The sequence below is a fragment of the Diceros bicornis genome, chromosome 11 (assembly GCF_020826845.1).
Source record: "Diceros bicornis minor isolate mBicDic1 chromosome 11, mDicBic1.mat.cur, whole genome shotgun sequence".
Taxonomy (NCBI): Eukaryota; Metazoa; Chordata; class Mammalia; order Perissodactyla; family Rhinocerotidae; genus Diceros; species Diceros bicornis.
Window position 1 is genome coordinate 12399971 of NC_080750.1, and position 12327 is coordinate 12412297.

Below are 12327 nucleotides of genomic sequence, written 5' to 3' on the forward strand. Positions count from 1 at the left end.
CAACTCACTACCCACTTTGTGCTAGCACCTCACTGCTCAAAGGGAAAAACTTTTACATTTAACAACTCTCACCTTAATTTTTTGACCAAAACTTGAAAGCCTTCCATTGGATACAAGACCTGTACTTGAATGCGAGTTTAGAGAAGTTAATATTCAAAAACTTGGAATTTTCTAGTGACTGCCTATTTAAAATATAACCTCCCATTTACTCCTATAAAATTACAGGAAATTATAAGATGCCCAAACATTCTAGTAGCCCTCAGTTGGGCTCTGACAACCTTGCACTATAGAAAGTAATTTTTCTTAACTATATCGGCTGAAAAAACTGAAAAATTCAACAAAGGTGATGTAGCTTATACAGCCACCTACTATTGATCTATAATACTAATAATTTCCTGTGATTCCGTGAGACTTTCCATTTTCAATCTTAAATAATCACATATCTTTAATGTTCAGAAGGCTTTTTATATATTGTACCTAGAGAATATCCTCTTGTGGGTTCCACTTAAAAATTTAAGTAAAGTTTAGGATTATGTCACATCCTGAAACTGTAAAAAGTAATAGTCATGGAGAAGAATCAGATATTTAAATAATTCTTACTTCCACTTTTCCATGTACTGATACGATTATAAAAATTCAATATGCCTAATTAATATAATCAGGTTTTAAAGTAAAGCCCCAAGTGATTTAACACCTTCCTAACAAGAATAATTGTCAATGCATCCTTGAAAGTGCTGCTGAAAAGTTTCATAAATCTTTGGAATGGAATTTAAGAAATAATCTTGAACTTTGCTGTCGAATACAGTAGCCACTAGCCATATGTGGCTATTAGAGCACACTTGAAATGTAGTCAGTCTGAGCTGAGATGTGTACAGCATGTACAGGATTTCGAATATTTGGTATGAAAAGAGAATACTAAATATATTCTCTCTATAGATAATTAATAACAATATTAAATATCTCAATTTTTATATTTTGCAATGATAATATTTTGGATATATTGAATTAAATAAAATATATTATTAATTTCACCTCTTTGGTTTTTATCTTTTAATGTGGCTACTAGAAAATTTAAAGTTTCATATATGACTTGTATATGTGGCTCACATTACATTTCTACTAGACAGCACTGGTCTAGAGAAGTAGTTTGTCATAAACTAGGCATCTCAGTTTATTATATTTTTTTATGCAGTGTTTTATGCTGCTTCAACTTTTAAGCTTGAGTTACGAGACTCCCTTCATATGTCAACTTTTTATATCCTTTAAGATAATTACATTACTATTCAACCTGAAAAAAAAAAAGTCTTACTACAACAGTATTTTCCATTCTTTGAAAAAGAGCTGTGACGCTTGGCTAAAATAATGTTTGCATCTAAGTTGGCTATATAAATATATTCTACATTCTTTAAAAATTGGGTCTTCAACAATACTGCAAGCTAATGGCAAACAAAAGAAAGCAGGTGTTGCCATACTCATATCAGACAAAGTAGACTTCAAGATAAAACAGGTTAAGAAAGACAAAGAAGGGAAATATATAATGATAAAAGGGACACTCCATCAAGAAGACATATCACTTATAAATATATATGCACCCAACATAGGAGCACCAATGTACATAAAACAACTATTAACAAACCTAAAAGGAGAAATCAACAACACCACAATAATAGTAGGGGATCTTAACACCCCACTTACAGCAATGGATAGATCATCCAGACAAAAAGTTAATAAAGAAATATTAGACTTAAATGAAAAACTGGACGAGATGGACCTAGTAGACATATACAGAGCACTCCACCCAAAAAGAGCTGACTACACATTCTTCTCAAGCGCGCATGGAACATTCTCTAGGATAGACCATATGTTGGGAAACAAAGCAAACCTCAATAAATTTAAGAAGATTGAAATCATAACAAGCATCTTTTCAGACCATAAGGCTATGAAACTGGAAATGAACCAGGAAAAAAAAACTGGGAAAGTGACAAAAATGTGGAGATTAAACAACATGCTACTGAACAACCAATGGATCATTGATGAAATTAAAGGAGAAATCAAAAACTATCTGGAAACAAACGAAAATGATAACATGCCATATCAAACCATATGGGATGCAGCAAAAGCGGTCCTGAGAGGGAAACTCATAGCGATACAAGCCCACCTTAACAAACAAGAAAAAGCCCTAATAGGCAACCTTAAATTACACCTAACAGAACTAGAAAAAGAAGAACAAACAAAGCCCAAAGCCAGCAGGAGAGAAATAATAAAAATCAGACCAGAAATAAATGATATTGAGACCAAAAAAACAGTAGAAAGGATTAATGAAACAAAGAGTTGGTTCTTCGAGAAGATAAACAAAATAGACAAACCCTTAGCCAGGCTAACTAAGAAAAAAAGAGAAAAGGCTCAAGTAAATAAAATTAGAAATGAAAGAGGAGAAATTACAACGGATACCATGGAAATACAGAGGATTATAAGAGAATACTATGAGAAATTATATGCCAACAAATTGGACAATCTAGAAGAAATGGATAAATTCTTAGACTTATACAACCTCCCAAAATTGAACCAAGAAGAAATGGAGAATCTGAATAGACCAATCACAAGTAAAGAGATCGAAATAGTAATCAAAAACCTCCCAAAAAATAAAAGTCCAGGACCAGATGGCTTCTCCAGTGAATTTTACCAAACATTCAAAGAAGATTTAATACCCATCGTCCTCAAACTATTCCAAAAAATAGAGGAAGATGGAACACTTCCTGAATCATTCTATGAGGCCAACATCACCCTGATACCAAAACCAGACAAAGACAATACAAAGAAAGAAAATTACAGGCCAATATCGCTGATGAACATTGATGCAAAAATCCTCAACAAAATATTGGCAAACCGAATACAACAATATATTAAAAAGATCAGGGGGCCGGCCCGGTGGCGCAAGCGGTTAAGTGCGCGCGCTCCGCTGCGGCGGCCCGGGGTTCGCTGGTTCGGATCCCGGGCGTGCACCGACGCACTGCTTGGTAAGCCATGCTGTGGCGGCGTCCCATATAAAGTGGAGGAAGATGGGCACCGATGTTAGCCCAGGGCCGTCTTCCTCAGCAAAAAAAAAAAAAGAGGAGGATTGGCGGATGTTAGCTCAGGGCTGATCTCCTCACCAAAAAAAAAAAAAAAAAAAAAGATCATACACCATGATCAAGTGGGATTTATACCAGAGACGCAGGGATGGTTCAACATCCGCAAATCAATCAACGTGATACATCACATCAACAAAACAAAGAATAAAAACCACATGATCGTCTCAATAGACGCAGAGAAGGCATTTGACAAGATACAACATCCATTTATGATAAAAACTCTCAATAAAATAGGAATAAAAGGAAAGTACCTCAACATAATAAAGGCCATATATGACAAACCCACAGCTAACATCATACTCAACGGGGAAAGACTGAAAGCCATTCCTCTGAGAACAGGAATGAGGCAGGGCTGCCCACTCTCACCACTCCTGTTCAACATAGTACTGGAGGTTTTGGCCAGAGCAATTAGGCAAGAAAAAGGAATAAAAGGAATCCAAATAGGTAACGAAGAAGTGAAACTCTCACTATTTGCAGATGACATGATTGTATATATAGAAAACCCTAAAGAATCTGTTGGAAAACTGTTAGAAACAATCAACAACTACAGCCAAGTTGCAGGGTACAAAATCAATCTACAAAAATCAGTTGCATTTCTATATGCTAATAATGAACTAACAGAAAGAGAGCTCAAAAAGATAATACCATTTACAATTGCATCAAAAAGAATAAAATACCTAGGAATAAATCTTACCAAGGAGGTGAAGGACCTATACAATGAGAACTACAAGACATTATTGAGGGAAATCCACGATGACATAAAGAAATGGAAAGATATCCCATGCACGTGGATTGGAAGAATAAACATAGTTAAAATGTCTATATTACCTAAAGCAATCTACAGATTCAATGCAATCCCAATCAGAATCCCAATGACATTCTTCACAGAAATAGAAAAAAGAATACTAAAATTTATATGGGGCAACAAAAGACCCCGAATAGCTAAAGAAATCCTAAAGAAAAAGAACAAAGCAGGAGGCATCACAATCCCTGACTTCAAAACATACTACAAAGCAATAGTAATCAAAACAGCATGGTACTGGTACAAAAACAGACACACAGATCAATGGAACAGAATTGAAAGCCCAGAAATAAAACCACACATATACGGACAGCTAATTTTCGACAAAGGTGCTAAGAACATGCAATGGAGAAAGGAAAGTCTCTTCAATAAATGGTGTTGGGAAAACTGGACAGCCACATGCAAAAGAATGAAAGTGGACCATGTGCTATCGCCATTCACAAAAATTAACTCAAAATGGATCAAAGAACTGAAGGTGAGACCTGAAACTATAAAACTCATAGAAGAAAATATAGGCAACACACTATTTGACATTGGGTTTAAAGGAATCTTTTCGGATGACATGCCTACCCAGACTAGGGAAACTAAAGAAAAAATAAACAAGTGGGACTTTATCAGACTAAAGAGCTTTTATAAGACAAATGAAACCAGAATCAAGATGAACAAACAACCAACCAGCTGGGAGAGAATATTTGCAAAACATACATCTGACAAGGGGTTGATCTCCATAATATATAAAGAACTCACACAATTGAACAACAAAAAAACAAACAACCCAATCAAAAAATGGGCAGAGGAAATGAACAGACACTTCTCTAAGGAAGATATACAGATGGCCAATAGGCACATGAAAAGATGCTCAACATCACTAATCATCAGGGAAATGCAAATCAAAACAACACTAAGATACCACCTCACGCCCGTTAGAATGGCTATAATCACCAAGACAAAAAACAACAAATGTTGGAGAGGATGTGGAGAAACAGGAACCCTCATACACAGCTGGTGGGAATGCAAATTGGTGCAGCCTCTATGGAAAACGGTATGGAGATTCCTCAAAGAATTAAAAATAGAGATGCCCTATGATCCAGCCATCCCACTACTGGGAATCTATCCAACGCACCTGAAATCAACAATCCAAAGAGGCTTATGCACCCCTATGTTCATTGCAGCATTATTCACCATAGCCAAGAAGTGGAAGCAACCTAAGTGTCCCTCGACTGACGATTGGATTAAGAAAATGTGGTATATATATACAATGGAATACTACTCAGCCATAAAAAAAGACAAAATCGTCCCATTTGCAACAACATGGATGGGCCTGGAGCGTATTATGTTAAGTGAAATAAGCCAGAAAGAGAAAGACAAACACTGTATGATCTCACTCATATGTGGAATATAAACCAACACATGGACAGAGAAAACTGGACTGTGGTTACCCGGGAAGTGGGGGTGGGGGGTGGGCACAAGGGGTGAAGGGAGTCATATATGGGGTGATGGACAAACAAAAATGTACAACCCAAAATTTCACAATGTTAGAAACCATTAAAACATCAATAAAAAAAAAAAATTGGGTCTTCAGGGGCTGGGGGGAGGGCAAAAGGGATAAAGGGGCACATATGTATGGTGACGGATGAAAACTAGACTATTGATGGTGAACACGATGCTGTCTATACAGAAACTGATATATAATGATGTACACCTGAAATTTACACAATGTTAAAAGCTATAATATGACCTCAATAAAATAATAAACTGGGTCTTCGGCTGGTAAACAAAAAAACAGGACATTATTACAACAAGGAAATTTATTTTTAAAATAATCTCAGTGTTAAAGTCTTGGGCAACCATGCCTTAATGTGTCACTTCATGTCTGGACGAATGCAGTAGTCTCCAGATGGCCTTGCTGCTTCAAGTTGTAACTGTTTCAATCCATCCTTCACACTGCAGCCAGAATGATGCTTCCGCCTGATGATGTAACCTCTCTTCTGAATACCCTTCGGTGGGTCCCCGTGTCTACATAATGAAGTTCAGATTCCTTAAATGATACACAAACCCATCCAAGAACGGCCCTTGTCCGCCTCTCTGATACCAGCTGGTCTCTGTGCCTGTCTTTTAGCTGCCTGAAGAGGCATCTCACAAACCCGTGTCTTTATTCAAACTATTTGCAGTATCCTTCCCCTTCCCCCATTTCTAATATGGCAAAAACTGAATTTATCTTTCAAGTCTCAAGTCAAGAATCTCCTAGAAAGTTCTTCCTGATCCCTGCCCTGCAAAAAAATTGGCCAATCCTTCTTTTGAACATTCCCAATAGCACTATCATAGCATTTATAACAGTTTCTAGGGCTTGTTAAGATGTCAGGTCTCCCCAGCTAAAGGCTCCTCAAGTGTGCAGACCATGTCAATGCTCACTTTTCTGTCCTCAGCACCAAGCAAAGCGCTTGGCACAGGGAAAGCTCCTGATAAATGTATGTTAAACAACTTTTGAAAGACATGTGTGTCCCCATACAAACTTACACCGTCATCTCTAACTTACTGAAATCAAAGAGACGTCTCACCAATTCTCATATTAACAACACCACAAAAGTTTCTATTATTTCATAAAAGAGAACAAAGATTTAATGTTCTTGTTAATGCTGGCTGTTCAGCAGAATCGCCTATACCACTTTTTTTTGTGTGTGTGTGTGAGGAAGAAGACCAGCCCTGAGCTAACATCTGATGCCAATCCTCTTTTTTGCTGAGGAAGACTGGCCCGGGGCTAACATCTGTGCCCATCTTCCTCTACTTTATATGGGACGCCGCCACAGCATGTCTTGCCAAGCGGTGCCACGGTGCGCGCCCGGGATCCCAACCGGCGAACCCCGGGCCGCCACAGCGGAGCACGCGCACTTAACCGCTTGCGCCACCGGGCCGGACCCATGTACCACTTTTAAGAATACAAATGTCTAGGCCTCACAGTCTCTGAGAATATCAAATTAATAGGACTCATGTACGACCATAGCTGGCTCAAATATGCAGTCAGGCTTGAGAACCACTGAAACAAAGACTCTGAAAGGCATGGGCATAATTCCTGCCCCAGCATGCCTGGAATTTCACTGGGTGAAGTGAGCATCCTAAGAGATGACATCCTAAGAAATAACAAAACGCAAAAACCATACAACGTTCCATACGTATACTGTGTTCTCAGATCAAGTAGGTTTCAGCAGGTATTTTTGAGTATACCCCCAAATTAGTATGCTCACCAATCAGTAGTTGATATTAAACTGAGAATAAAAGTAAAATATTCACCTGACAAGAAGATAAAAAGAACCACTCTTGTCAAAATGAAGTTCTTTATTAGTACCTATAGTTTTAAAGTTTTCCTGATTTAAGGAAATGGATCAGCTAACAGTAAGCATTGATTCCCATACTCTTCACTCCAATAATTCTTAGAACAGATTTTCTGTTTGCAATTTGGAGAGCATCTGGCACAAGGCTGGGTTAGTTTGCTAACCAAATATTTGTCTTCTAGTGTCACCTCTCCTAGTGGGTGTGATTATATGCTTGAGGGATTAACACTTTGAGGTTCCCAATGTGTCTGTGGACTTTGAAAGCATTTCCTATGCTTCTAAGCTTCTCAAGAAGACATACCAAGGAATCCTCTTATTCAACATATTTCCAAGTCTTTCTAGTTGAGCTTTTGTTATTCTGATAGACTTTATTATATTCAAAAATGCTTCTAAAACAAACATTTCAGGTTTTGGCTGACACACCATTCAGTTGTTTGCGTTGCTGAAATGCCTTCAACTCCCCCTCAAATAAAAATTAGATGCAATTCCCAGACAAGCTTGAGCAAGAGAAGATCTGAGACACAGCCGTTTAGTAAAATCCAATATTCCAATTTCTCTGAGATTCTAGAATTGAACAAGAAATTGCTAGAATTAAAAATAGAAGAGTTAATTCAGGTTGCAGGGTCATATTCTCTGTGTGTGTTCCAAAGATGGATTCATCTCTCCAAAAAGACAATATTTTACATCAGCCTGTGCACATCTGCTGCTACTAGATTCTGTTTTTCTCTGTTGTCTGGATGAAACTCAAAAAGTGGTTGACTAAAGTTGCTCGTGTATTTTGTTCCAGTTGCTTAGGGAGAAGTGACCTTCTCTGTAGAACCCTGCACTGTCCCTTACACATACACAGTGTGTGTTCAGGAAATGGCTTTAGCATGATTGATGATATTACGTATATCACCAAAACCATGTTCTTAAGAACTCTCCTCTACCACACACTAGGTCATGATGGAACATATGCACCTGACACACTGTGCTCTCAAAAGTAAGTCCCATTACCTCTGTGCCTCATCTTTCTAATTACAAAGATCTAAACATTTCTGAGTTTCAGAGCAACAATCTCTGACGATTTCCAGCTGCTATGGTGTTTCTAGGCAAAAAGTCAAAAAGATAAAATCAGGTAAAGCTATACTCTTGAATAAATCAAATTTGCAGTAGAATTAAAGAATTAAGAAAGTCCTTATTTCAGTACATTCTTTCCTCTAAAATGGTGTTTGTTTTCAGAATAAGCAATTAAAAGGAATTAGTTTAATATTCAGGAATTTTCCTCTCAATTATATTGCTGCACCACCGCAAAGGGTCATTTCATGCTACTTGTAGTTGTGATTTAGAGTGGAAAATAGCACAAGCAAGCAATTTATATTGTATAAGATTGACAGGGAAACTCCAAAAAACTTAATTTATCCAATTTCCACTTCAAACTGCCAACAGGATATTGCATTCCAAACTCTGTATTGCCCTAACACTAGGAAAAATGTGAAAAATGAGATAGAGTGGGGCGGGTCCGGTGGCATAGTGGTTAAGTTCGCGCACTCTGCTTCGGCGGCCTGGGGTTCGCAGGTTCAGATCCCAGGCGTACCTACGCACCGCTTATCAAGCCATGCTGTGGCAGGCGTCCCATGTATAAAGTAGAGGAAGATGGGCACGGATGTTAGCCCAGGACCAATGTTCCTCAGCAAAAAGAGGAGGATTGGCAACAGATGTTAGCTCAGGGCTAACCTTCCTCACCAAAAAAAAGATAGAGGCCTTTAAATGGTGATTCATCAACTACCTCAGTTACCCTTGTTACATTGTCATAGAAGAATGTTCTGGACACCTCATAATATGTGAAAGCTAAAAACTAATTAGAAGTGGATTCCTAGAACTCTGTCAGCCATCCAGTAAAGTACCCTTATCATGTAAAGAGACCACATGAAATGAGTGTAGCTGAGGACGGGGGAGCCGAGGTAACCATTCTGACTTCACCCTCGCCAGGCCATCATTCCTAGATTATTCTGATAGGAGGATCATATAAAAGAGTGTGTACTCTATGAAGGCAAAACAAGTAAACATAAAAAGACATGACCCCCTAGAATAAAATAACATAGTAATATCATCAATGCAAGGATTAGGCACCAAGGAAGCCTGCTGAACAGGAACCCCTATGTATACAGTAGTCCAGTAGTTAATGACGCAGTGGAGATATAAATAGAAAGAAAAAGGGCGTGAGAGAGCTCATTTCAAAATATGAAATCTAGGTCCCCTAACAGTAGGTTTTAAATTGGACTCCCAAGAAATCTGATAGGAAAGGAACCTCTCAGAGGTTACTAATCGCATCTACACTCCAGTCTCTACAATTCCAGAGGAAATCTACCTATTTTTAGAAATTTCAGTGTTTCTGATGATCAAAGGAGGGTTGTTTCAAAGTCCTTGAACCCAGAAAAACAAAATTTGGAGCTTGTTCTAATCACTGGTAACTGTCCTTATGCCTTTTAATAAACTTACTGCAATAAAAATGTGAGTTGTAGCCTCCTTAGGACTTCAAAACAGGAAGTCTATGAAGTTGGGTAAAGGTTACAGATCAAGTCAGATGGACACATAACACAACTGCAAAACAATTTTCTCCCTACTCACATTAAAAGAGTCTTGCATTACATCTAAGTACATCAAAATGCTGCATATCTTTTCTTTTATTTTGAATCAACTGTCTTTATCTTATACTGTGCAGATAATGGGAAGAAATTCAGAATGACATATGGAAGGACTTATCTGGTGATCTAGGTTTAAAATACCACCATCCTCTAAAGAGTCCAACATTCTTAAATATATCCACTATCTGGCAACTGAGCCCCCTTTTCATCACGCAACAATCACTTAGGGGTATCTACTATGTGCCAAGTAATATACTAGACACTTGGTTTATAAACACAAATGAGACAATTACTTACTTTAAGCAATAATGTAGATGGAGCAGGCCACGGGAGCAATAATGACTTGTAAACAAACAAATCCAAGCATGTACCAAAAGGAAGAAGGCCCTCCAGGGAGCCTAAAAGTGAGACCAAAGTTTTCAACCTCAAGTGGAATTTTGGGCAACTTCCCTACTTTAAATACTTTAAGCCTTGAACCCCTAAGACTATAACTTTTAGCAGAGACTTGAAAAACAAGGAGTCTTGAACAAAATGAACAAAATGAACCGACTGAATTATTTTTCCTAAACTCTAAGCCCCAAGACAGGCTTCTCCAGGTTTTCTGCAGTTCCCCATCTCATTCTTCTCTATTAGTAAGTGGAATGAAATCATCCTGAATTCCCTACTTTTGCTAATAATAATCTTTAATTTCTTTTTTGAACCCCAATATAATCAGAGCCAACGTTTGTTTGGACTTTTACAGTTTATAGAACACTTTCACCTACTCTGCAGATCATTTGTTCCTCACTGTGCGACATAATTGCCTTCATTTTACAGATGAGAAAACTGAGGCTCCAAGAGGTGAAATAATTTCCACAAAGTTAAACAATTAACAATTGGAGGAGCTAGAACTGTAATCCTGGTCTTGATGGCCAGGTCCAAGTCTCTTGGTATGCAGCACCAAGTTCTACTGATTTCTATCACAGAGTCTCTACCTTCTCTCCCTCCTTTTCTTTTCCATCTTCTATCTCTATTACAATAGCCTTATAACCAGTCTCCCTCCTGTCCTACCATAGTGGGTCTTAATCACTTGGTAATATCGGCAATTTGAGTCACTCCATATAAGCATGTCTGCAAAGACTTTTCATATAATTTTAAGTTCATTCATAGACCCCTAGATTAATAACTTTGCTTTACTCCCTCAGATCTCCCATTCATCTCCAAATGACTCATCTCCTAAAACTCCTCTTGATCATATTTCAAGGCTCAAAAACCTTCAGTGGTTTCTCACCCCCTAGTGAATGAAACAAATTCACTACCCTGACATTCCGGACCTTTCCTGCTTCTCTACTCTCAGTCCACTACACAAATTCTAGATCCACAGCCCTAACTAATAACTGCCATCCTTCAGATATGCCTAATGCTTTCTCACAACTATGCTCTCAACAGTAGACATCACCTACCTCCAGTGTCTAACAATACACGAATCCAGCCTCCCTGCTTGAACGGACTCCACAAACAAACTCACTCTTCCTCCCACATATATAGCCCATTCCATCTTTGAACTGTCCTAGTGTTAAAGAAATAAAAAAATAAACAACAACAACAAAAGCTCTTATGTTAAAATAAAAATTATCTTATCTCCTATTAACATCTGTGGTATCTGAAGCAACAGGTAACAAATCTAATCTGATTCCACACAGTCTCCCTTTCTGCTTGCCTTCCTTGGTGCAGCATGTTGCTTTTTCATGGTGTGGCACCCAGAACCGAGCACATTCTCTCTGCTTGATAGTGACAGTGCTGAGCACTGTAAGAATAGCAAGGCTCTTTGCTGCTTTGTCAGGACACTGTTCTGTCAGAGCTGCCCAAGACCGATTAACTTTTTGGACAACCACATTACACTGCTGACTCATATTAAGGTTGCAGGACACTAAAACCCATGAGGTCTTTTTCACTTGTGCTGCATTTAGGCCAAGTTTCGTGGAACTAAAGGCAACATTTTACTTGGCCCTTATTCCATACTGCTTGTTAGAATCAGCCTATCAAGATCTTTTGCCATTGTGGATCCTATCTTCCAACATATTACTTCTCCCTCCCAACCTCCTGGGATCCAAAAATATACTTAACTTACTATCAGTGTCCTTTTTCAGTTTAGTGATTAATATGTTGAATAGGACAAGGATAAGTATCCTGTCACCTCCACTACATTCTTCTTCTTCATCATTCTTCAAACGTCCAGACCATCCACTAAGCAAGTGGATCTTAACCTTTAGTGTACATAAGAATCATCTGAAAGGCTTGATAAAAATGCAAACTCCCAGGGCTCAGCTCCAAAGATTCAAAAGATCTGGAGCAGGGACCCAGGAATCTAGATTTTTAACAAGCTGAATGTATCTAATATTGGGGTGAAAAAGACCACACTTTAAAAATGGTGCCCTAAACTTTTTTCGATCCTGTCA

General features: G+C 38.2%; 1 protein-coding gene across 3 annotated transcripts in view; it reads right to left on the bottom strand.

The window, feature by feature from the left end:
• The window catches only part of PRSS12 (serine protease 12), an 80118-nt gene that overhangs the window by 6281 nt on the left and 61510 nt on the right, over positions 1-12327 (bottom strand). The window contains exon 12 of one of the 3 annotated variants that reach the window (XM_058549962.1): positions 5710-5949. The exons of the other annotated variants lie outside the window; for them this stretch is intronic. Within the exon in view, the coding sequence (XP_058405945.1) occupies positions 5796-5949 (154 nt within the window). The 3' untranslated portion in view covers positions 5710-5795. Of the gene's footprint in view, positions 1-5709; positions 5950-12327 lie in introns of those variants that run through there. 3 annotated transcript variants of the gene reach the window in all.